General features: G+C 42.0%; 2 protein-coding genes across 2 annotated transcripts in view; both read right to left on the bottom strand.

Moving 5' to 3' along the window:
• The window catches only part of KCMF1 (potassium channel modulatory factor 1), a 51,041-nt gene extending 45,949 nt beyond the window's left edge, over positions 1 to 5,092 (bottom strand). Inside the window, 1 exon segment of the mRNA XM_058823787.1 lies at positions 4,543 to 5,092. Coding sequence (XP_058679770.1) covers positions 4,543 to 5,092 — 550 coding nt within the window.
• Positions 5,093 to 17,210: 12,118 nt separating this feature from the next.
• Positions 17,211 to 26,082, bottom strand: FNTA (farnesyltransferase, CAAX box, alpha). The gene is made up of 9 exons (XM_058823671.1): positions 25,919 to 26,082; positions 25,115 to 25,200; positions 24,449 to 24,563; positions 23,486 to 23,590; positions 22,698 to 22,824; positions 22,240 to 22,388; positions 20,151 to 20,213; positions 19,474 to 19,645; positions 17,211 to 17,969 (listed from the first exon to the last, which is right to left on the bottom strand). The coding sequence occupies exons 1-9, from the start codon at positions 26,065 to 26,067 to the stop codon at positions 17,838 to 17,840; spliced, it is 1,098 nt and encodes a 365-aa protein (XP_058679654.1). The 5' UTR covers positions 26,068 to 26,082; the 3' UTR covers positions 17,211 to 17,837.
• Positions 26,083 to 26,127: the final 45 nt, after the last annotated feature.

Consider the following 26,127-nt stretch of genomic DNA (forward strand, 5'->3'; position numbering starts at 1 on the left):
ATTTTTGTGCCTAAACAGGGCTCTTGCTAGTCAAATTGTCACACTAACTCATTTTCAGATACTGCACTACATCTGTAATTAGATGCATTAATATGCTTCCACAGAGTAAAACGAACAAGAGTATGAAACACTTTGCATATGCAGTCAGAAAATGCTTCGAAAGACTCAAATATTACTGCAAATTCAAAAAAATCTAACCGTTTTATGTTATATGCACAACTTAATCTAGACTTATGTTCTACAAAAGAGATCACAATGGCAGCAACATATGAAAGAATTTATGCTTATTCTGTATTGTGAAATACAGCAAACTCCTTGTTTGGAGGAGATGCAAGCAAAGTAAGCACTGGAAGGCAGCAAGTTGTAACTAGTCTGACTGAGGCACATTTCATTACTACACGCTACTCTTCACCAACACTGTACCTTGGGTACTTTGTATGAAAAAGATGTAGTCTTGTTAACTGAATTAGAAGTTTTACATGCAAAAATATATTAATTCTGCATTTTGTGTGGCACCTTTCTAACCGACACCATATGAAGTATTAAGTTATGTACCAACTGGTTGAGCACTGGAGTTTGTAGTATTCTTCTGCAGTTCAAGTATGACACAGTGATTGCATCACTACAAAGGGCAGAAATTTCTCTTGCTATTAATATTTTCAAAAAGTTTGTTTCAGATTAAGTTTTATGTTTTATATTGCAACCTTACAGAAAACATCATCAACCCAGACTCCCAATCTTTTCACTGTATAGCCAGAGGACTGGAACTAACATTACCCTTGTACTAATGGTTTTCATGTGGTTGGTATATATTCAAATTTCTTGAATTTCAAAAATGAAGTTACATGCATTTCCTTAAAAAAATTTACTTATTTACTCTTCCAATACAAATAAGCACTTGATTTTGATATCTCTAAGCAACACATTTATGTATACAAAGAAAAGGAGAACAGAAACACTGGCTCCCTGCCCTAAAAAGATCTCAAAGCCAGAGAAGAATATTCAGAAAGGCCACGTGGTTCCTGACAGTCACTGTTCTCCCTCCCTACTGTGTTACCACCATCCATTCACAATTTACTTCACTTGGGACTAGGATTACCTGCTGATTTTGTAAGAAGTACTGACAAATGGGAACCTGCAAAAAAACCCAGAACCTGCATTGCTGATAGCCCCTTGAAGCTTAAAGACTACCTCCTTTAGTGAGAAGAAGCAGAACAGGATGGAATTGGGTCTGGGAGTGAGGCAAAGAGCATGAGAGATGGAGAACAAAGTGATGCAGGTGATATGGAACTGGGAGCCCTCTGGAGATGCCAGCTGTAGGGAATTTGAACCCAGGCCAGTTAATGCTGCTGCGACCTAGTTCCATAAAACAAGTTGCAAAAATGGTCCTGTAATGATATTGTTGGAAGTCGCAATTTGCGATTTTTCTGCTGTCCTGGGTGGTGTCTACTGCCAAATAAGAGAATCACTGCCACATGTTCACAAAAAGACAGAACCTGCAAGAAGCAAAATATCTCTTCATAAATTTTCCACAGTGTAAAAAAACAAAATTACCTACCTGTTCCTTGTAGGCTGCCAAATATTACACCATCACCTATTCCCCCGCAGAGGGGTTAACCCAGAGAAACACAGCATATTGCTCCTATAAAGGGGAACAATATGAATACCAAGACCAGGGAATGACCTCAGGTGTCATTCTACAAAACCAAAGGCTAGCCTCTTAGCACCAAATCACAGAACAAAAATGGTTTTGAAAAATTAGAAGAGCCTAGCAATGCCGAGAGCTAAGTACTTAACTCCTGACAGTATTACCAAGGAAGTCTCTTGAACACTGAATAAACACATTAAAAGAAGCAACACCAACTCAAATGCTAGTTGGTGTCCATTTTCCTGGATTTGGGAGGAACAGAAGTCTGGACCTCATATGCGAAATGAGAGCACAGTGAAAAGGCAGGCTGTGGTGAAACTTTTTGTAAAGGATAACAAAATCTCACTTTTTAAAAAGCAACAACAAAGCCAAATAACCAAAATACCCCAAACAAATGTTTTGTAAAGATTATTATCTCAAAGAGGCAGTCAAGAAAGCCCAATGGAAAGTAAATCTCCCTCAGATGCTTTACAGCCTACTTAAGTCCCAAGCTTTTAGAATTCTAACTTCTCCAGCATTTACACACTCAAATACTTATGTTTCCACCATCAAACTGGTACAGCATCCCGATTCTGCCAAGAAATATCAATAAATCTTGTTTGTAACTTTGTGTACAGACCATTTTAAAAAAAGAGAAAGAAATTAACATAAACATGATTAAAACTTGCTTTTCCCCATACTCTTCCAAGACAGCCATCTCCAGACTAGTCATACTGGATCAAAAACTGTCAGCTGTGAATAACCTTGCACAGTTCTGAAGCAAGAATCACCTTTCTTTTTGAGTATATAATTTCTGTGGATTTCCAGAGTTCTACCAAAATCAAGCCCCCAAACCTCTTCTCCATAAAGCTGGGAAGCCATCCCTCCCACACTAATATGTGTTATTCTATTCCTGTAACTAAAGTTGCCTTAAAGAACATACCTGAAGTGTGAAGTAAGAGGAGAATCACTGAGAAATTAAGAGACAGACTAGCTTTAAAAAAAAAAAAAAATCACAAGGATACAGTGGTAGATGTCATTTGAAATCTCACAGTGTTCTCATGGTTTCAGGAATGCGTTGTTTGTTCACACACACACCTGAGAAGTCCACGTCCAGGATTCAAAACTCACACTCGCTGACCAATTAGGTAATTAATTAGGGAATTATCTCTTTTTTTCCTAACTAGGTGTGTCTAAAAGAATCTGCTTTGGAAAGAGACTATTAAGCCAAATTTCATACACAGTCACTCTTTTACAAACACCAACAAATATCAAAGACAGGAAATGTAATTTTCCCTGCCACAAACACTTTACAACTGAAAGGAAAATTCATGCTATAGTCCCCATAAGAAACACACAAGAAAACCTAGTTTCAAATTCTATTTTAACAAAAAGAAAGGGATGGAATGTCTTTTTCACACATATCACTGCTTCTTATAATAGTCCATGCAGTTATCACTGAAAATCATGCAGTTATCACTGAAAATCACTAAAGAACAACATATGATATCACTTATAACTATGATAAAACTCGCATAATTTTAACCTGTTCAAGTCAGAAAAGCCTGTATTCCACTACTGTATGTTAAAGAGAGTATTATGGATACATGCATAAGAGCAGATACTTGCAGACTGCATAATCCTACTACACCACCACCAATAGCAACTTTGTGATCAATCATTTAATTTCAGTTAAAAACTGCATCTTTTACTAAAAAAAGTCTATCTCCACCCTCCTGGGAAAACATGAAGGCAGGGGGAGGAAGGGGAGAAAAAGCAGCAGCCTTAGTAAGCTTTAACAAGTAAACAACCAAAAAAAGTTAGTTGATTCAGGGAAGACAGTTCTTTGATAAAGATGCACACGTACTTGCACAAACAAGAAGTCTGCAAAATACTGCAACATACACCAAAAGCCCTGCCTAAAATCAAGCCACCAACTAGAAGCCAGTAGTATGAGCCACAAATATCGAATTCTCCTATAATGTTTCTGTGAAAATGTTTTAAGATTAGATAAAATGTAGAAATTATAAATTAGAGAAGAGAAAATTAAGGCAATACTGTATCATGTTCGTAACATGGCAGAAAGTTATCTTTTCAGACGACAAGCCTTGGTTTTATAAAATACTAGTTCAAACACTTTACCCACTGGTAAACAAGCACGGAAAAGCCGAGCAACTTTCTCTCCTGGTTTCATACTCCCATCTTTTTCCTGCAGAAATTCCTTTCTTAGCTTTCATCTCTCCCTCCACCCTGCTCCTTCTGACTAACTATCCACTGAACTCCTGCACGGCGGTAAACACAACGGGACCAGAGACAAGCAGCACACAGAGAACACGTTTCTCCGGCGGCCTCAAACATGCCACTACTACACTAGCACCGGCCTTCTCGGCCGCAAGGCAAAACCGAGGGAAAACGGGCAGACCACGGGGCCGCCAGAACACAACCCACCCCTCGTCAGGGCCAGGCAAACTGCCCGCACACTTCTGCCCCGGGCCCCGCTTCTCTGGCACCCAGGGGGGCCCTGGAGCGGGGAGCCCGGCGGGACCGGCCGCGGCCGACACGTCGGCAGGGCCGCCCCGCGCCACCGCCCACCCACGGCGGCCGGGCCCGCCGGGGACGCCGCACCTCGCTCCGCCCGTCCTTCGGGCGGAGGAGCGGGGCGGCTCGACCCCCCCACCGGCCGTACCTGCGGCCCGGCCCCGCCCGGCGGAGGCCGCGCGGCGAACGGGCCGTACCGGCCTCCCCCGCTATGACACTGCAGAGCGCGGCCCGCCCGCCCGGGCCTCTCCTTCCTTCCGCCGCCGGGCCCCGGGCCCCGCTCCCGGCGGCGCCATGATGATGATCGGCCCCCAAGGCCGCCGGGCCGGGCCCCACCGCCGCCGCCAGGAGCGGCCTGGGCGCCCCGCGCCGCTCACCTTCATGTCGGGACATCCTAGTCCAGAGACGGTGGCCCAGGCCTGTCTCGGGGCTCCCGCGGGCAGCTCGGGCGCCGCTGCGGCCTCGCCCCCCGCCGCCGCCCCGCTGCGAGAGGAGAGGGGCCGGGGCTGGGCCGGGAAGGGGGCGAAAACACTAGAGGCGGCGAGGAGCCGGCCTCCCTCCTCCTCCTTCTCCTCCTCCTCCTGCCTCCTCGCTCGCCCTGCGGGGGGCGGATCCGGCGGCAACGGCTTCCCGGGCGCCGTGACACGGTGACTCCGGGCCCCGCCGGCCGCTGGCGCCGCCTCCCGCGCCGCTCCGCCCCTGCCGCACCAGCGACGGCGGCGGCCGCGCTGGAGCCTTCCCGGCCCCGGCCCCTGCCCCTTCCCCTTCCTCCTCCCGCCCCGGCCGCGCTGCTGGAGGAAGAGGAAACTCCCCGACAGGGCGGCGGCCCTCCCGCACGGGCTGCCGGGCCAGGGCGGGCTCCGCCCGGGGCAAGGAGGCGGTCGAGGTAACGGAACCCAGCACCGGCCTGACCCAAAGGACACGCATTAATCAGCTTTTTTCATGTAAAAGGAGCGGAGAAAGAGCGGCAGAGAACTGCGTGCCCTGAGCCGGCGTTCTGTCACTGATCGCGTTACTCATTCTGCCAGATTTGGGGAGCTGCGACTCCAGCCACAAGGCTGGAGTCTTTCTTTCGTGGTTTGGGTTTTTTTCTTGGGTTTTTTTTTTTTTTTGTTTGTTTGTTTGTTTTGTTTTGTGGGGGGTTTTGTGGTTTTTGTTTTGGTTTGGTTTTTTGGGTTTTTTTGTTTTGTTTTTTCCAGGTTCTGCTTTTGTCTGGCCTTCAGAGGACTGCCAGAAGTGTCCTTCAGTTAAACTCCAGCTCTGTGGAAAGGATGCCCACAGTGTGCCATGTGTTGTCCCACTCGCAGAATCACAGAATAGCTTGACTTGAACTAGAAGGGACTCAAAAAGATCATGAAATCAAACTCCTGGCCCTGCATAGGACTAGCCCCATGAATGACAACATGTGCCAGAGAGCGTATTTGAATGCTTCTTGAACTCTTTCTGGCTTGGTGTTGTGATCACTTCCTTGGAGAGCCCATTCCAGTGCCCAACCACCCTCTGGGTTAAGAACCTCTTTTTAATGTCCAGCCTAAACCTCCCCTGACACAACTTCATGCTGTGCCTTCGGCTCTTGGCACTGCTCATCATAGATAATAGATCAGTGTCTGCCCCTCCTCTTCCCCTCACGAGGAAGTTGTAGACTGCAGCGAGGTCTCCCCTCAGTCTCCTCCAGGCTGAACAGATCAAGGGACCTCAGCCACTTCTCATATGGCTTCTCCTCAAGACCCTGTACTCCAGACAAGTGTCTTGGTCTGTCCACACCCCAAGGACTTTTCATCCTGTCATTGTTGTCTTCCTACCCCTTCATGGAAGTGGGCCAGTCTTGAAACGAGTGAGAGATCTGCAACAGAGCCATGTTCCTTCCCTGGTTCAAATGCACAGGGCATATATTTCATGCATTTTCTTTTTGCCTTTCTTACTGTGACTTCCTGGCCTTTCCCTAGATTCCATTCATGATAATAGCACCATCTTTTTTACCTTCTCCCACCTGCTTTCGTTTTCTCAAAGTTTTCCATCTACTGTGCTCATGGCATTCCTTCATCTTTTCCCTTTCCCAATCCAACACCTCTATCTTCTCCACTGTCTTACACCACAGCTCCCATATGTTTGCCTCAGATGCAAAATTCTTAAACATTTATGTTGGTGAAAAGTCTTCTCAGTCTGTTTCAAAGGCCGTGAGGGTCCACAGCAGTGCAGCTTAAGTATCGAGGTGCTCAGAAAGGTAGGAGTGAACCAGAAGGTGTTGAAAGGAGGAAGTGCCAACCTTGTTCCTGGCACCACCTCACTCCCATGCTGGTTGCATTATACAGCCTCTGCTTGACACAGTACATGCATGTGCACTCTTTGTTCCTGGTACAAAGGTGTTCCTGGTTTCTGAGCAACTGGTTCACTTCCAGCTTTCCTTTAGTTATGTGCAGTTTCATAAACAGTGCCTACTGAAAAGATAGCTTGGATCTAAAAGTCTAAAATTCCAGTTGGTTGTGGGCATTTCCAGTGGCAGCAAGCAATACCTGTGAATTCTATAAGGTGTAGAGGATAATTTTGAGGACCATTTTGATGGGAGCCAATGACTTCACTGCTTATGAAAACAGAAAGACAGTCAATGACCATGCAAAAAGGTTGCAAGAAGTACACCACAGATGACAAGAACCTGAGGAGCACTTTGCAGCTTCATAATACTCACTACCAAACTATGAAAGCATGTCTCAGGAGTGTTTGTCACCAGTCTAGTTCTGGTGACAAAACTGTACCTATCCTGCCAGCCTTTCACAGCAACAGTACACAGACTAGAGCAGTTAGTAGGATGTGTTTTTCTGCTTTATTTTGTCACCAACAATTTTAAATGCAAATGGCAACTGTTTCTCCCAGCTTGTTTGCAAGCTAGTAACTTGGCTGGCTAGAGATATTTCATTTCTGTGAGAGACTGTGGCTCCTCCTGAAGATAACTTTCCTCCCTCTGAGCACTACAATGCTGTGTTGACTGTGCTCGGTTTTATCTTGTTACACAAGAGTGACCTTCCACAGGAGCTTCTTCCCATGCATCTTATAAAATACAGACTGCATGCCAGGTATTTCAGTGGGACCTGGAAGACTCTGTGCTTAATCTTGGAAGTCCTTGATCTAATAATCTTGTTTCTCGGCATTTTAGGTAAATCAGTTCAATAAACTTTCCTCTATTAAATGTTTCTCAGATGGATATCCCTTGAGTACACATGGTGCCTCTTCCGTGGCATATTCTCCATCTTTGTAGACTTAAAGTCCAAAATTAAAACTGTAATCCTGTTATTACTTCCTGTTTTCTTGCCTTAAGGCCTGTATCTATACCCAAGACACAGTATAGATAAAAGCTTTGGTGCTTTTGGAATAATGCTAGAATATGCCTGCACGTGCAGCATTATATGCAGCACCTGCATTATATCCTTCAATGGGAATTTTGCTGATTTTCTCTTCTGCAAATACAGCAAATACTGCAAATGTAAAATGACTAGTAATTAGGATGTGGCAGCTCTGTCTGTATGTGCAAAGAGCTACATAACAGAATTTGAATGTCCTTTACAAGGTCATGGCCACCAGTAGAAAATATTATTTTCTTAGCATTATCGTGATAATAACCTATACTATCCTGGTTTTGAACAATACTGTTTCTCAAACCCACATGCTGCTATTCCGCAGGCAGAATGAGAAAGAAAGATTTTAGTTAGGTTTATGAAGTTTTGGAGTGGGTGAATCTCTCTGCCTCTAAGGAAGAAGCCTGCCATAATTGGGTTTCTTGGTCTTTCTCTCCCATACACCAGAAGAATTCATAGGTGATAGTTCCTTTAAAGCCATGAGGGAAAAAAAAAATTCAACATTAGTATCTTCCCAATGAATAAAAGCAAGCTGAGAAACAAAAATTTTCTTACCCAAAGTCATTCAAGGTCAGAGCCAGACAAGGGACTAGAGACCCAGTTCTCACAGTGAATTAGGCCATTGGATAAGCCACAGTGATAAACAGAAAAATTGATGGATTTTCCCAGCATATAATAATACTATGATAAAAATTGTATCTGAAAGTCATAAAAATCCTCTGAAATAGGGGAAGAAATGGTTGTGTGGTCTCATGCAGTTCCTTTCTCTGCCATTGTAAAACGGGTGTCTAGAACAGACCAGGAGAAGTTTGACCACTGGACAGTGATCACTGAGCTTTGAATTGAACAGTAATATCCTAAAGCAGAACTCCTGAGTGTTAAAACTGTTATATTAGGAGACACTTAATTGCCATTAATGTCCTCAGAACTATTCGCTCCTTTGTAAACTACTGAAAGCCCGCTGAGACTGTGTTTTTAACTTGCTTCAGTGCTGATATATCCAGTGCCTGCTATGCTAACAGGCTTCATCTATTAGAGGAACGCTTTACTTTGCTTGAACACGTCAGTATCAAAGCTGGGCAACCCACTGCACGCCACAGGAGCTCCTTGCAGGTTTGGTGGTTCAGGCTCACACTTGGAACTAAAAACACTAGAATGGTATAAAACTCACATCAGTTGCTTGCTCATCATTAGATGCATATGGAACTGTGATGCATATGTACTCAAATATCAAATTTGTACATTGGTACATGTCAGGGCCTTCCACTGCACTTTTCTGCTGTTTTTCTGCCTCCTTTTGCTCAGTAGTGGTTCAACATGATACAGAGTTGCTTCCTGGCTGTGTTCAGCATATGTAAATAAAGCTTTTAAGAAAAATACAGTCTTGCTGCTTTCTAATTTATGAGGAAAGTCCCAAATAACTTAACTTATTCTTACTTTCTGTTTTACTTTCTGTGCCAAGGATGCCTGGTTTGCCATGATAACAGTCCAGAAAACACAAGGACCTTGGGATTCCTATGGCAGGATTCTAGGTAGGAAATGGTATTTCTGCATAAATAGTTCTTAATAACTGAATTTTTTCATGTTCCCAGGCCTGCTTGTGGTGTCTCACGATCCACCTTGAAGTGTCCAAAGCACTGGAACTGCACAAGTGAAATGGTAGGAATCAGGATCATCAGACGGCTTTGCTTAATGAGTCCCATTTGGAGATTTTGCAATGGAATACAAGCATCTCACTGGACAAGAGTGGACTTGAATTTCAGCAGATTTTTTTCCCTCACATGGAAACAACTTGGCCTTAGAGCTATACTCTGCTAAGCACAACTAAATATACTACACAATGCTCATTATCAGTTTAAACTTTTATTAGAAGTTCTTACTTTGAATTCTGGACACCACTAGGATGTGCAATGGAAATGCTATGCTGCTATGTCCATAATTTACTGGCAACCAGCAGTTGCAAAAGCAGTTTCATTTTTTTCACACATACAGTCCAGGAGTAAATGTCACTTCTGTCTTCTTTCCTGAGCTGTGATGGTGATGCGTTCTTTTTTTTTATCTTAAAATTGAGGGGCAGATGCTGTTAGGGATAAAGGGGTTTTTATCTCGTTATTTAATAAGGATTTTTATGGTGCAACACTTCACCAAGATGTAGCATGCTGAAACGTACACTCCCAACAGATTGTGTATACAATTTTATAAACTTTGCAAATCAGCATTTCCAGTAAAGATGCCCTAATAAGAGGCTTGAATGAATAGCGTGATATTCCCTTCCTGAAGAATTTCTTCCTGGGATGGGCTTAAACCTAGTTTACAGGATGTATTTTAGAGAGGACCTTTATTCCTCAAGATAGCGTAGGGCTTTCTGGACTCCAGTTGCAGGCCTTTAGGATGTTCTGGCCTAACAGAATACCAGGACTATGTTAAATTATCAGATTTAAGGAATTACAAGTATGGATGTTAAGAGCACTGAGGATACATGAAAGGTTTATAAAAGAAAAGGCAGAAAATCATCATGGCATGAGTGGTATCCCCATATTCACCGGCACATACCCTGAAATCACTGCCACTCCCAAGCCCTCTGTAACAGATTTTGCATGATCCCAGAATCCTTTTGCAAGTCAGACAGGTGGTATTAAGAGGTTAAGCTGGTGGGAACCTGTACACAGCCAGACATATGTGTGCAGGTACTGCATAGAATTCTAATATACTGCTGTTCTTTTCCTTCTATCAGCAAGTGTGTCTGGACTTCAGCAAAATGAGGAATTGCCTTGTTTATCTCCTCCATTTCGGAGTCTGCATTCAGAGGTTACCCCAGATTGGTCCTTCGCTACTGTGAGCTTTCATCTTCTTTGTAGTCAGTTTTTGATGCTAGTTAAGATACCAGATGTTGATATAAAGTGCCCCAGCTAACTCCTTCTCTCTGACTTTTCTAACTCAAATTTATGAAGAATTTGAGTCAAAACAAACACTGAAAATTCATCAAATCATTCTGTCCTTTTACAGAAATACTCCAAACTGACCACATACCCTTGTAATGGCATAGCTCCAGTGGGCACACTGTTCTTACAGGACCTAAAGTCACAGCACACTAGGAAATAGAAATAGCTTTTAAAAATTCTCCCAATTCCAGCTCTAGAAGAGGACAAAGAAAAAAAGAATTTATCCTTTCTTGAAATTACTTTTGCTGTTCCTTTGGAGGTTAGCGCTGAACAAAACAATAATTCTCTACTTGATAACCACAAATGTTGCCATTTTGACTTAATTCGTGTGAATGAATGAGAAACAGAGTGTCCCAAGCACTGTTCCCAAAAGGAGGAGATATCAGGGATGTATCCTGTGTACTTACAAAGCCTTTTTTCTGTGAACAGGAGGAAGCAATTAAAAAATTATCTGCTCATCACCATAAAAACTCCTCTGCTGCCCAGATGTGTTTTTTGCACGTATTTCTCGGAAGCATGTTGCAATACTGGTTCAGGCTATGAGCTAAGTTTTCATTACCCTCTGGGTTTTTTTAGCCCTTTTCTTCCTATCCCCTCTCTCTTTCTAATCACACCTGCACTGATTCATAAGGAATTCCCTTATTCAAAGGGAATTCAAATAATTGAGTGATTCTCTTTGACCTTTTTGAGTGGAGATCTGTGCCTATTTTTATAAGCACTGGATACTGACATAGAGGAGACAAGCTACTCTTTGCAAAACTTGGTGGTTAATCTTTGGATCTGTATGCCTCTGTTTCAGTACAATTCAAGATTGGTACCTTATGCCTAGAGTTTGCAATTCACTTGCTGACATCATGTGGTGTGTGAGATGCTATGGTGACGTGATACAATGCCAGTCTCCAAAATTGGCCTCAGACTTGAGGAGGCCTTCATGGCTGGCTCCTTTTCCATGAGGACCCTTGTGAGCAAAGGGGCACTCTAGAACTCTCTGCAAAATCTAATCAGCTCCAGGACTATCCAGGTTAAGTGCAGCATGGCAATGCCTGGGGAGGCATTTGCCTGCGCTGCTTGTGTCTTCTTTGCAGTCACAGTGCTGAGGAACAGAAAGCAAGTTGAAACTCCCACAGTGTCAAAGACTACTAGCATATGTTGTAATAAGGGGCATCTCTCAGTACACCAGGAGTTTTCAAAGATATGTAATTTCTGCTGGAAAAGCCTGTACTATAAAGTGACAGCTGAAAGCCGGCATTGTGGGATATAAAAACCAGGTTTATGTGGGTTTTGTCTTGGCCATAGCTGCTAAGTAGCAATCCTACAGTAAAACAGGTTATATCTCATCATTCTCTTCTTCTCTCCCTAGAAATTTTAGCCTGCATGGCTCAGACAAGCATGTATCTGACAGTGTATTAGCACTTAAAAAAAAGAAGTGAGAAACTCAATACAGTTAACCTGGAGGGAAAAGACTGCTTTTTCTTGAAATGCACAAAATTACTGTGTGTGCCAGGTGCCTCTGTCTGGTTCTACAACAGGCACCTGTACTGAAATAATTTACTGTAATATTCTTAGCTGTTGTTAGAGATCTATTACTAGTGATTTTGGCTTGCCCTTTTCCAGTCATCCCTCATTTTCTCCTTCTTCCTGCAATGAAACTGGAGAAAATTTGAGTTCCAAATGCAACTTAGCTATGTCTGGGGCACCACTAAATGAGAAACAGGTCTCATCCAGCTTTTGGAGTTTTATCCAGACATGCCTTCTAGAAGTTAACTAAGTCTTGCCTGTCTCCTCACATATTTTCCTCTGAATGTGAGAAGCCAAGCAGTTTTCTATTCTCACTTTACAAATTTTAAAGTTTTCAGTTAAGGAATAATTTGAAAATTGATATTCTGAAAATTGGTTTCTAAAACCAGGTGTTTCTGGTTTTCCGTTGCCCATGTAAATACTCAACGTTCCCTTTTATTGTAGCCTTCAGCTCAATGCAGGATCTTTGCAGGTTAGACCTCAAACAAATTAGCAAGATGATTTGTGGTACCACTGAACTGGTATCAGAATGCTGGAACATTGCTCAGGAACCCTCCACACCTGCTCTGTAGGTACCTGCAAATAGACACTTGGACTCATTTTGCAGCAGAGAAACTGTTAGTGCAAGAGGCAGCGAGAAAAGCCAGTGAGCATCATATGCTATTGTATACAGGGATAACGTGCTCTGTCCTGTAAAACTGGGAATAAAACTCATATTCATTGTGTGTCTGCAAGCTAGAACAGAGGCAGATGTGTGCAAGCACCTGGAAAGAAAAGAAGGTTATCTACCTGCCACCTTCTTATCCTGGTAAGCAGGCTTTGGCAGAAGAGGGAGTACAGCAGTTCTTTTTTTTTTTTCCCCCTTTTCTGCCTTCTAAAGTTGGATCTGTTGGAGAGATGACTTGAACAGTAGTCAGGGCACATCAAAAAACCAAAAAAGCAAATAATGAAATAGACCTACCCAAAACAACCCAAACCCAAAAGAATAAGAAGCCCAAATACACAAGACATTTTCTGTCATCATAAGATCACTGCCCATGACCAGCACAGCGATGGCAGCATTACACCTGTCACCCAACTCTTTCAAGTGTGGACAGAGGTACCAGAGCTAGCATAATGCCCGTGGGAGGGGGTAATGGTAGCATGTCCTGGGAGCTCAGTGCATACACAAAGAACAAGCAGCTGCACCTGAGTCACTCTGAGTGCTCAAGGTGGCTTGGCTGAAGTGACACAGAGCATCTCTTTATTCACTTAAAATCCCTGCACTGTGGTGACGGCCCATATGACTCAGTTTTGACAAACCAGTGCATGAGAGAAAGAAGTCTGTCTTTGACCTTCTTTAGCAAAGTTTTCAGTCCTGCTTACCAGAAAGCAAGGAAATCGCTTTCAGATCTGCAACAGCATGCTTGGCTTCCTCAGTTTGGCCCAAGTCCTCCCCTGAGTTCCAAGAAGCAGGAGTAGGTCATCTTGTCCTTCAATCTATATTCCCAGAAACAACCAGCAATAGCCAGCATTTCATTACAGAGGGACCAGAGAAATTTGTCATAACAAGGCTAGCTCTAGGGGACCAAAATTTTCCAGCTTGGGAAGGTGTATGAGTGAAGCACTCTGATTGGAGGCATGTCTCCAAAAGATGTAAATGTGCCACAAACCCCAAGTTCTGAGCAGAGGGGTTTAGTCATGGCATTATTTTTAGAACACCAGGACTAAACAAAGTCCAAATCTGTACAAGGTGTCCAGTGTCAGAGGAAACATAATTTCTGTTAACATTTCTCGCCAATTAACACCAACATGAAGATGACCATTTAGCCCCTCCCAGAACACTTGTGCTTGATGCTCATGTGGCGCTAGGTATTGAATTACCAAGCAGCTGCTCTTCCATGTTTAATCAGCAGGTGTGGTGATGTTGCACGGAGAAGGTGGTGACGCCGCTGCTTTTCCTGCACATCAGCGGCGCCGATGGGCTTGGGGTGCGTGTCACAGTGCCATCTAGTGGCCGGTGTCCCCCTTCTCGGCGGGGCGACAGCATATACAGCAACGATGCTAATCCCCCAAGGCTGAAATCCTATGCAGGTTTTCAGTGCTTCTTCAGAGACAGTGAGGGGATGCAACTCGTGGAGCACAGTCCTATCCCCGAGCGGTTTCATTAGACATATAATGTAGGCATCAGGGCATCCTAAGGTAGGGTTTTTAGCTAAATTTGGTGAAGTTTCTAGTAGCTCATCATGGTACATAATTAGAGAAACCTAAAGTGTGTGCACCCTCAGTTTTGTATGTCCTATCTCCAAGTCCCTCATCACCATGGCACTGCAGCAATTGGCAGCTATCACTTCGATGAAAGTGTTTCATGTAACCTCCCTACTTCTTTACTGGAGAATATTGCCACTACAGAAGGTCCAGCTGAGCGGCACACTCCTCAGCACAACCAGACAGCATCTGAGAGAAGCACATTATGCTAGCAGTGGTTTTGTACTCAATAGATTAGGAAAGACATACACTGTTTTGTCACCGAAGTTGCAAAGACAAAAAGGTGGAAGTCAATAAGGGCTTATTAAGACAGGGCTACACCAAGGCAAGAATATTAGCTTCTGATGAAAGCAAGCATAGATTATGATTTCACACTTTACTAATGCTCCATACTTCACTGAATGTTCCAGTTACACTGATTTACAAGGGAGAGTTGTATCAGTAGTTTTCCATTTAGACACAGCTCTTCAATAATAAAATTAAACAGAAGAGTCACATCATTACAACAATAAAACCAGTAAATTTTCTTGTACAGATGAACCCATTGGGACAAATAACTGTGATGTTTGCCCTGATCAAAGGCAGTCAGTACCAATGCCTACAGATTAAAGTAATCTCTAACTTCCTGCTCTAAGACCCTTTTCTCTACATTTTGTCAAGATCCTTCTTCTACCAGGAACATTTTGTCTCGGATCCATTAAAATTCAAGGTTTAGCAGCTTCACTTGCAACCTGGCTGGGTAGCCATCCTTTTTCCAGCTCTGACAGCTCATTATTTTTGTGCATGGTTGACCAGCAGAAAACTGAGGTGCCTTTGCCAGATAATTTGAAAGCTTCCTTGGAATCCAAGTGACAGTAAACATAAACATTTGAAAGAAGGAACACTTCTGTTTCAACAGAGTGACTTTTTTTTATTCCTGTTGTTTAAGCAGAATTCTAGGGTCCAACACATTTTTTTCTCTAGGATTTACACAATTTGTTAGGTTACATGTTTGTTCTACATAAGACAAGGTATTTTTTCTATTAAAAAAATGTATTTGATTATTTATTGGTAAATGGAGCTCAGAAGCAGTATTATCTTTCCATGTACCACTATGCTTGCATAACCAGTTGTCCTGGTTCAGGGCAAATTTGGGAGAGAACCCCCAAAGGGGCTCCTCTAGAAAAGCAGATTCAATTAGCCCCTCCCTCAACCGGTCTGGGAGAAAATACCTCCTTGGAGAAAAGTTGAAAAAAACTGTTTATTAAACAATAAAACCCCTTGCTGCTCCAAAAGAGATAACAAACTCAGAAAGTCCCTTGGTGGGCTGTAGCTCAGCTCACTCAGTCTCTGATCAGTCCCTCAGGTGCTGGAAGTGCCGCGGCCCAGGCCCGGCCCGGTGGGCCACAGGTGCAGCTGCCGGTGCTCCCCTGGGTGTTCAGTCCAGAGCAGGTTTGAACAGGTCCAAGAAAAAGGGAAAAAAACCACAGTACAGGGAACTTCTTTGCCTCAGCTAGTTAAAACTAACTAAAACAAAGGAGAGCTCTGTCCCACTGTCTGTCCCTCCACAGACAACAGTCAGGAGCAGGAATGTGGAGGAGTAAGTGCAGTGTCTGAAAACAAACTGCTGCTTCTTCTCTCCCCCCTTCACTCTCTGGAACACGTCTTAAAGGTGCAAAACTTATTATTCAGCATAAATAGAGCAGACGACTGGGGATAAAAGCATCATATAGTCAACCCAGGATACCAGTATAAAACCCTACCAACTCTGCTAGAATCTTATTCATTACTTACAGACATTATTTTCAAGAGTAAGAAGGCCATAGGTTGACCATATCCCTAGAAAGGTTTTGTCAGAGGAATCCTACCTATTCTTACCACTAGGAAGTCTACATGGCTAAATCTAAGCTCTTGCCTCAGCCCACAAGTGACTCAGATCACATCCCAAAATACACTGTCCCTGTGGACACTCTTCATCAATCTTACCTTGTGATGATTTATTGCTGAAATTTATGCTAGTCTATAAAGAATACTCTGCTTTATTCCAAGTGTCCTCTGAATTTTGTGAAAGACAGAGGAAGAATTCTGTTCCCTCTTCACTGATGATGTTTATTTAAAGGATTGTATTTCACTGTTCATCTTTCTGAGCTTTCTTGACTCATAGTGGCAAATACATTACCCTGAAGTCCTTGAACACCCTGACTATTCAGTACTCCATATTTAGTACAGTTTCAATTAGGAACAACTCATAGGGGTAGAAACACACTTTTTGCTTTGTATTAGAGTTTCAAATATAGTAAAAAACCCCAAACATGTAAAAAAAAAGAATGAAAGAAAAAGAACCCTCCAGGTTAACCAATCTCCAAAAGTTTGAAGTCCATGTCTGTTTTCAATGTTCATTTGAGAAAACACAAAAATGTTTTCCCTATTGCAGAGAAAGCAGCAAAACCACTACAAATTTACACAGCTTTGTATATGAATTCCACTCCCTGTGAGTTGTTTTGAATTTCAAGACTGCATTGAATTAAAGAATTTAAAGTGTTAAAAAATAATTTCCACTATTGTTTAATCACAGTTAACACCATTTAATGTTTAGTGTCAGAAAGACAGCATATTAAGGAATAAACACCAGCACTTGTTTGTTCCCTCTATGATCATTTCCAATAAAATATTTCATATCAGACAAACACTCCATAAGAACACAGTTTACAATAACCATTTGCTGAAAACAGAGTAGATGCATTTTTCTGATGTAGGTATACACCTTCTCCAGGATCCTCAAAGCATTTTTCCTGTCTGTGCAGGGAAGAATTCAGGGCTCCACTGAATATATCAGGTGTCCTGAAAGTTTCTGGGATAAGAATACTCAAGTGCAAAAGACATCTCAATGCAATAGAATCCAATACTTATACAAGGGGATATTTTACCTCTATCAGCATCTGAAAAAAACCAAACGATGCACTTACAAGGATCAAAAGAAACACATTTAAAGAAACCAGACAAATGCTCTAAGTTCTCTATTTTTATTAAAAAATTACACTTGGTGTTAGTTGCATACAACAGCATAGGCTGACAGTGTTACACAGCTGCTCCCACACATGGCGACAGCTGCAGCGCCTACTTGCATTAATCAGGTTACTCTATATCACAGAATCACAGGAATTCTAGGTTGGAAGAGACCTTTAAGATCATATCCCCTATAGTTAAAAGTTACCTGCAGTCACACTACTGAAGCAAACTCATGAGACAGTGTTAAGAACCACAAGTGGGTAAGCCACAACATGAGACATGGTTTTAGTGCTTCACAGACTTGTAGAGTAACTTATGTTGGAAAAAACCTCTTAAGATCAAGGCCAACCCTTAACGCAGCACTGTCAATGTAATAGGTATACATTTATGTATTTTTAGTTAGGAACTAAAACCTCTACCTGGTACATTTCAATAATTAAGCCTTAATACATTTCTTGACTGCAGCTAGAGCCATCAACAGTAGCAGCAGCAACTGAGGTCTATACAGCAGCCTGCACTCCTCTCCCATTGCAATACTTACAAATGGACTTTGAACTTGTTGATGACCCTACTTAGTACAGTTTTAGAACAGCTTGAAAGCTTAACACTGTTTTCTTCCATCTTCAGTTACTGCTCTTTATCCATCAGTGTACTGCTCTGTTCAGTGCCTGAACTGTGCTTGCTCTTAAGGGACCTTCCAATGTATCTCCAGTACTCTTTTCGGATGGTGTCTTTTTCTTTAGCCAGAATTTCACACAACTATGAAAGAAAAACGAGAGACTGGAGTATTAAACTGAAAAGCTTATAAAATCCTTAATTATAAAATGCATACAACCTGTATTTCAGATAGTGTTAGAAATATGTTCCTCTGCAACATTTGTTTTATTCATGGGATTTGTAACTGTTTAATGACATCAAACTAATGAAAACCCCAGTTGGTAGCCAACCAATCTGACACTGCACAAAAATCCCTCCAGGCCCATTTCAGTTGTACGAGTTCCCTTTGACTCACTCCCATGCCCACCACTCATCATCCATGCCAGCCTAATGCACCCTGTATTAGAGCATACTACACACTGCCTGAGAACCTTGAACGTCTTTTAGTCATCCAACAGGCTGTAAACCACTTAATTCCAAACATTGGAAGATCATCCTGCTCTTGAATCTTCAATACTCTTGATAGACTGACAGGAGATCTTTTATTTCTGTTTTTTTCCTCAGCAGACTGTCCCAAAAATGTTCTCCCTGCAAGTCAGTAACCCTCTCTCATGCAACATTAAGAGCTGGTGCAGATACTTCTACATATTTGGGGTTTTTTAAAATTTTGATCTGAGTAAGCAGCACAGTAGAAATCAATACTACTTACAGGACAAGCTGTGTAAATTTTACACAGTCTGAACACTGCAAATGTTCAGACTAAATTCCCTTTTATTATGCAGATGACATTGCCTTACTCAGTGAAATGGAGTTAAAAAATTAAGAGCTTTGATGTTTAGACAGAGAACTTAAAATTAGTGAAATAGTATAAAGGAGCCAATTGCACTTGTTTACAATCTGGTCCTGGAACACAACAATGGAAAATGCTGAGAAAGAAAAATGTTGGAACACAAAGACTCCAGGTGGAACTGCAGATCTAATAACTTCAAGTTCCAGTCAGTCTCACAGTGAATGGAAAGTGTTCTCGTAAAAACTATGCTACAAACTGCAACAAGGAACAGCCAAGTATGAAACTCTGGGAGATACACATCATTGCCAGAAGTAATTTATGCTCTCTAGGAAGTGGTGCTTGACATTTCTTACTGATACCCCAGTGCCTGCTGGCCATAAGCTAATTCTGTCAACTTTCTTAGAAAGAGCTGAGAAGGGCCATGGGAGCTCAACTGAGGTTGTTTGGACATGGATATTCTGAGAAAAATTCATTAATCTACAGAGAAGAGAGTGAGTTAATGCTATAAAGTAAACACTGAAAACTCCTCTATTATTCAAACATCTTCTTTCTTCTGCAGCTAGTATTAGAGACCTTCCTTCACCACCACATGAAGAAAATTTAAGAGTAATTTAATAACTGGCCAGTTATTATTTATATTTAAATTCATTAGATCCTTGTGATTGTCTGGTTTTTGTGTTAAACTCTTCATAGACTTCTCATGATTAACAACTAACCTGTTCTATTTATGAAAATCAATCTCATTTTGTCAAGCTATAAAACCAGACAGGAACAGGCAGCATCCCTGGGAAGAAAAACCAAGCTTTCAAAATGTACCTCCAATGCTTTGTTCAGTGTTTCTTCCTTGTTATCACACTGGTTTTCTAGCATATCTTCATATATGTCCACAAGAAAGGCAATCAGATAGGGTGAACTGTGACTGGGCTGTAAATTCAACAGCTCCTCCAGCAGATTTGGATATTTCGAAAGACCACGATCCTGTAGAATCCTAGAAGAGAGGTTAATAGGCTTGACACATAATGATGGGAAATCTGGTGTGAATAATTGCATTTTTGTTATGATTCTGTTACTTGAAGATTAGGTTTGAAATCAGGCTGCAAATATAAGTAAGTCAGAAAGTAAGCAGCATGCAGAACTAGTATAGCCTCATGTTGTAGTAAGCTGGTATAGTTTTTGTTCAACTGAACAGGAATTAGACTGAAAGTATGTTAATTGTTTCCTATCTATGCTTTTTAACACAGTGACATTACAGGTCAAGTTTTTAAAAGCATGAGAAGTACTTGTAATCCTTCTGCAAGAACTATAGGGCCAGAAGCTTAGTGAAAAGTTACAAAGAAATTAGGTTAGAATATAAGAACCCTTTGTGACAGTATTTGTCTGCCTGCTTAAGCACACTACACTAGAACAAGAAGAAAAAAAAAATCTCTTTAATTAAGAAGTAGGCATCAGACACCTTCCACAGATTCTTTGCCTCATGGAGAAATACACCTCACCCTTTTAAGTAGTTCCAAGCACTCTCATTATGTGGCACTGCTGTGATCATCTCAAGAGTGTATCTGCAAGAAAAAGGTAATGGGTCATGAATGCAACCGATAACAATGCAGTTAGAAATTACCTGAATGTGCCCAGAAGCTTCCAAATGCTTATCTCTAGCCTATACTTCACTCTTTCTGTAGATCATCTCACCTGGGTAGGTCAAAAATCGCTCACAATATAATCATCAGGAGTCTCAAAGAAGCAGACACTATGTTTTAAGTGTTCAATTTGCTGGAATTTATATAATAATGAATCAGTTCTCAAAATTATTAGCAAAAACACTGAGAAAACAACATAATACACTCTCCTGGTATGCTAAAGGAGTAACTTATATCTTGATGCTCAGAATTGGCAAGGGGCTGAGAATGGCCAGAATAACTGAACTCTGTTAATATGACTACAAGTGGTATGTTCAGTACCTATTTGCAGAACTTTTTTCCTCAGGCTGCACTCAAGCAAACCCACAGAAAGGCAGAGCTTGAGCTTTCAGCTCACACAGCCTTCTGCAGCATTTCTATGAAAGCAACAGTGAGGCAATTGCTATAAAAGCAAAGCAACAAAAGGCACCCCCAATACAGCCACAAAGCCACATTTCATCTACACAAAGCAGATTTATCTTCTGGCCTTTCCCAGCATAACCAGGCATTCTGATGATTTTCAGAGGCTGCAAATAGAGGAGTATCTGATATATCAAGAGTACTAAAAAATACCCACAACTGAAACTGTTTTAAAACATTCTGCAGTCACTGTGACAAAGAACGAGTTTATAAACCAACCGGCATTTCTATAGTGACATCTGGGAAATCTTAATCTTAGCCAGTCTGGTTCTTTAGATGGTACCCAATTATCTTGACAAGATCAGGAGAGGATGCCCATCTAAACTCTGGAAATAAAAAGTTGAAGTTATCAAAGTCTAAGTAATGGAAATGGTTCAGATTCACCAATCTACAGGAACGTTATGAACTGGAAGAGAAGTAAAACTTCTAGAAGGTTGCAAAGACAACCGTGGAAGACGTTGGGGCCTGGGATCCTCTATGAATAATGCACCAAAAGATTCAGAGATTCAGTCTTCTTCTGAAAAATAACTCTATAAAAAATCGCAGTACCTTAATTGCTTCTTCACTTTTGACAAATATCTTCTCATAAACATCAACCCTAATCAGCAGTCTGAGATGTGAAAACAGTATGAGGAGGCTTCTCTTACCACCATGGGTAGTAAAATATGTCTAGAAGCCCAGTTTGTCTTCAGTCACAAACACACAACCTAGAAACAGTGAGCACAAAACTCTTTTTCCTGGAAACTAGCCATCTCACAGAGGCAGTTCTCTTTGTGCCAACCACATACTCTTGAGAGGTTTATTTTTCCAGCTGCATCAAATTCCTCATAAAAGTCAACCCCTCTTCCTACAAACCATGTCACTGTATTGGGTTTGCATGGCCTGTTTCTTTGGTAGTGGAGGGTGGCTACAGGGTTGGCTTCTGTGAGAAGCAGCCAGTAGCTTCTTCCATGTCTATCGGAGACAGTCTCTGATAGCTCCAAGGATGGATGTGCCATTAGAAAAGCTGGGCCTACTAGAAATGATGGTAACGCCTCTGTGGTAACATATTTAAGAGAAAAAACAAAGGTAGTTGCACAGTTTTATTTGCTGCAGACACAAAGGTCAGGAAAGAAGGAAGAAGGTGGGGGGTGCTCCAGGCGCCAGAGCTGAAGAGTGCCTCTTTCCAAACTTTCTAGGAGTAGAATACTAATGAACAGCACAGCAGTGTCACAGATCTTCTGTAGCCTGTCCTACTATAACTAGCTCACCATAAACCCCAAAGTTTTGTTTGCACAATAAATAGCAGGCCAGGAAAACCAATTCATGATAGCAGCTTGCCGAGGATAAGCAGAGCTTGCTTCAGCCTGACACTTGTTCTGCTAACTGTGAATGTTAGTCCCAGAAGTGGATAAAAATCAGAAAACAAAGCCCACGGGGACTGTGAAAGTATTTCTTTGCTTTCATGTAATGGATACTGTTTAATACGAGACTGAATAGCATTACTAACCGGACTTCTCTGTCTAGGACTGCGGGGTCATCATAGCCAGTGGTGTTGCAAATGACAAAGTGCCGTTGGTTCCAAACAGAGTTGTTTCTCACATCCTCTCTCAAAAGCTGGTCCACGTAGTTGAGTTCATTGTCCCATAATTTGAACTCCTACAGAAAGGGAAGGAAGAGAAAGTATCACAATCAAAAGTTTTTATTTTTTAAATACATTCTTGTTCTTAAGTTGCCTGAACATCAGATAGACCCTTTTTTAAAGAAATCAACAGAAAGTTAAAAAGAAAAGTCTGCAGGTGAGCTAGGAACATGCTAGCTCATCATTAAATTCACGCACACAACAGTAAGTAGACAACAACTCAATTCTTTGAACTCATTTCCTAAAAGGAAAGTTTATAGCTAACCTCTGCCACACATTTAAAATGCAGGTTATTTAAAGAATCAAGAGTTCTGTGGATACAATACCTGAATAACCCATTGTCTGTGTTGCCAGGCATGGTAATTTTTGGCATCTTGGTTAAGAATGTCAGCTATGAACTCAAGCTCTCGGGTTGGATCCTGCAGCCACTCAACCAACACCCGTCTGTGATGCCTAATGATGAGAAGAACAAAGTCTAAATTTTTTTGTTCTACATAACAGCAGCTTATAGCAAGTGCACAACTTAGGAAAAAAACCCACTAGTTAAATACTTCAAATTAAGCATACCAGAACATTTCACTTGGCTCTGAGAAATGCGTGACACATATTTATATTACAAAAAATTCTAACCACACATACACCATGGCAAATCATCTCATTTTAGACAAGTAATAGTCACCTGAAACAACAGTTTCACACTTATGGTCAAAGTCTTCAGCAGAGTAAGGTTTTCTACTACTGCATAATTTCTCTAGCAATAACAATATGGCTCTTTCGCCTATTCCTATTAATTTTGGGAAAAACCTAACAACAGGCAGGCAAACTCCAAAACACAATAAAAGATAAGATACTAATTTATGTGTGTGTTCTCAGTTGCCTTTTCACAAATCTTTTTTTTTTTACCTGTCAGACTTATTTTGGCAGTCTAAAAATTGAAATTAACAAGAAAACAACACCTGCTTAGCATGTTATAATCATACACTTAGAAAAAATATCTGAAAGGAGCTTTGACATGATGCAACTCCATTTAACTCCTCCACCACAACTGGACAATTTACAAAACAAATATTATCTGCAAAAACATTAAGAACAGGAAAGAAAGCATGATTTTTACCAGACTTGGTAGTTCTTTGGCTGATCTTCAATGATAGCTGTAATATACTTAAGTTCCTCATGGAGGTCCTTTCCCAAAGACTGCAGCAGGACTCTCCGGAAATGCCTGTATAAAAGTCAAGCGTTTGAACACTGCAAAAGGACTTTCCTATAATTCACAGACAAGAACATGGAATCACCTTTGTTCACAGTTCTTGTAAATGATACTGAGATAAAAACAGTGCAAAAAGCTAAAACTAATGGAAAATCCTTAACCACATATCTAGTTCTGTTAAAGGGCTTTCAATTGTGGAACAGCACTGAACTAGGATATGACTGGTTGCAACACTACATAATCTAAGATTGTAACAATCATGTTCAAGTTAATCTGTACCCATGATAGTTTTCTGTCACAGACACTAAGACTTCTGTGCTTGAAACAATGCAAACCTTCTGATTTTATGGAAATTAGTGGAATGAAGATGTACAAGAAGTACTTGTTAGCTTGTAAGTAAAATGCCCTACTCTGAATATCAGAAATTCACTGTTTATTTATTACCTAACTTGACAGATCTTTTAAAATACAAAAAGTATTAGTAGTTTATTATTGGTAGTAAATACATAAATTATTTGCCATCATGTTTTTATGCCTCTTCTCAAAGTCAACTGAGGGCATGTTCAGCATTTTGCCATGGACACATTATCAAGTAAGTAATCTAATTTTAAACAGCAACGTCCTTTTTGTGGCTAGTCCTGACCTTGACTGATAATATCCTTAGAGCCAAATGAATGAAAACCACTGACTTAACATGAGGCATGGGACACACTGAACATGGGCTTTCTTTGGAAGCTCACTGGAAAGGTACTCTACTCCTCTGTGTAAATTCAACTAGGCATGCCTTAATTCAATGAACAAAACATTAAAGACTGAAAAGGTAGGCAGCTGAATGACCACAGAAATAATAATACCAAGATCACTACATACCATACTGTGTAGTTTGCAGCATTTAACTCAATGGCATCTGCTGTTAACTTGAAAGCTCTTTCACTTCTCTCATCCCGCTGCAGAACAGCCCGGAAGTAATCATAGACATCTCGGACTAAATAGAGAATAGCATCTTAGCCAATGGCCTGAACAGGGGGTAAGGTTAATAATCCTTTAAATTGCTTCCTACTTTCTGTGCTCTAAATACACCTCTGTAAAACTAATCATACCTACCGATCTGAAAGCATTTTCCACTGAGACCTGTGCAGGGTATTAGCACACCACAAAGCTGCACAAGTATGTTAGAAGCACACCATCAGAATAATAGCCAAAACAATCATAAAAGATCTGCGCTGCTTACTCTCACTACTTCACCAGCTGCAAGAACTTCATGTTTTGCTTCCATTTGTGGGCTGGAAATGCCTTGTGACATGAACCATGCTGTCTGCTGCATTACCTCTTAAGCCACGGGGATTCTAAAGGAGGACCCTGGCTATTAACATCTCAGGTGAAGATTCAGCTTCAAAGATGCTTGGTGAAAACACCACACACAAGCACCGTAACACAATGAATTAATTTCTTCACAGTATCACTCTAGAAAATATTATCCAAAACATGAAGACTTGTTTCAACAATGGTTAAGGGCATAATAAATTTAAGACTTACATTTTTCACTGTAGATGATCTGAACAACAGGATTTGGCCCATCATTTTGAGGAACAGGTTCAATATCAGCCCATTCCTTTCTGTCCCTGTAAATACATGTTTTTGTGTTTTCAATGTTTCTAAAAAGCACAAATGCTACTCAAACCATGACATGCATGAACACGTGTCCAGTAACACATCCTTGCTCTGAACAGTCCCTACTATTTTAGCTACATTACTGTCTGTAATACAGACCAGCATATAAATACATAAAGGTGTCCCCAACATAAGAAGGACATGGAGGTGTTGGAGCAGACCAGGGCCACGATGTTGAAAAGAGGACTGGATCACCCTCAAAAAGACAAACGGAAAAAGTTGGGGCTGTGCAGCCTAGAGAAGAGAATGCCGTGTGACGTCCACAGAGCAGCCTTCCAGTATCTAAACGGGACCTAGAGGGAAGCTGGAGAGGGGTTTTCCATCAGAAACTGTCATGATGGGACAAGGCGTAACGGGTACAAACTGAGAGAGGGAAAAATTAGGTTAGACATTGGGAAGAAATTCTTTGATTGTAGAGGTGGTGAGACACTGGACCAGGCTGCCCACAGAAGCTGCGTATGCACCAGCTCTGGCAGCGTTCAAAATCATGTTGGATAAAGCCTTGAGCAACTCGATCTAGTGAAAGGTGTCCCTGCCCCTCCCAGAAGCTCCCCAGTCCTCCGGCCCCAGCCCCGCCACTTCGCGTCCGCCACCCCGTGCCGTGCCGTGCCGTGCCTGCCATGCCGTGCTAGCCCGGGCCAGCCCGGCCCCGCGCCGCCGCAGCCGTACCTGTACAGCACGTAGCCCGCATCTTCCCCATCCTCCTCTTCCTCCAGCAGCTGCCCGAAGCCGCCCTCCGGCTCGCTGCTGCTGCCGCCCTCCACGTCCCCATCCGGCTGCAGCTCCACCGCCCCCGCCGCCCTCCCGACCGCCGCCATCGCTCCGCCGCCGCTTCCGGGACCCGGCTGCACCACAAAGGCGGGGGCGGAGCGGCGGCG

This window comes from Ammospiza caudacuta, chromosome Z (assembly GCF_027887145.1).
Source record: "Ammospiza caudacuta isolate bAmmCau1 chromosome Z, bAmmCau1.pri, whole genome shotgun sequence".
In the NCBI taxonomy this organism is placed as follows: Eukaryota; Metazoa; Chordata; class Aves; order Passeriformes; family Passerellidae; genus Ammospiza; species Ammospiza caudacuta.

Excerpts from the sequence above, each read along its gene's own strand:
- FNTA (XM_058823671.1), bottom strand. The coding sequence starts at position 26,067 with ATGGCGGCGGTCGGGAGGGCGGCGGGGGCGGTGGAGCTGCAGCCGGAT. Across the intron at positions 20,214-22,239 it reads GTCCTAGACAGAGAAGTCCG|ATACACTCTTGAGATGATCA; the intron begins GTTAGTAATGCT and ends TTTTTCTTGCAG. Across the intron at positions 19,646-20,150 it reads GCTTGGAACTACTTAAAAGG|GATTCTACAGGATCGTGGTC; the intron begins GTGAGGTGTATT and ends CCTCTCTTCTAG.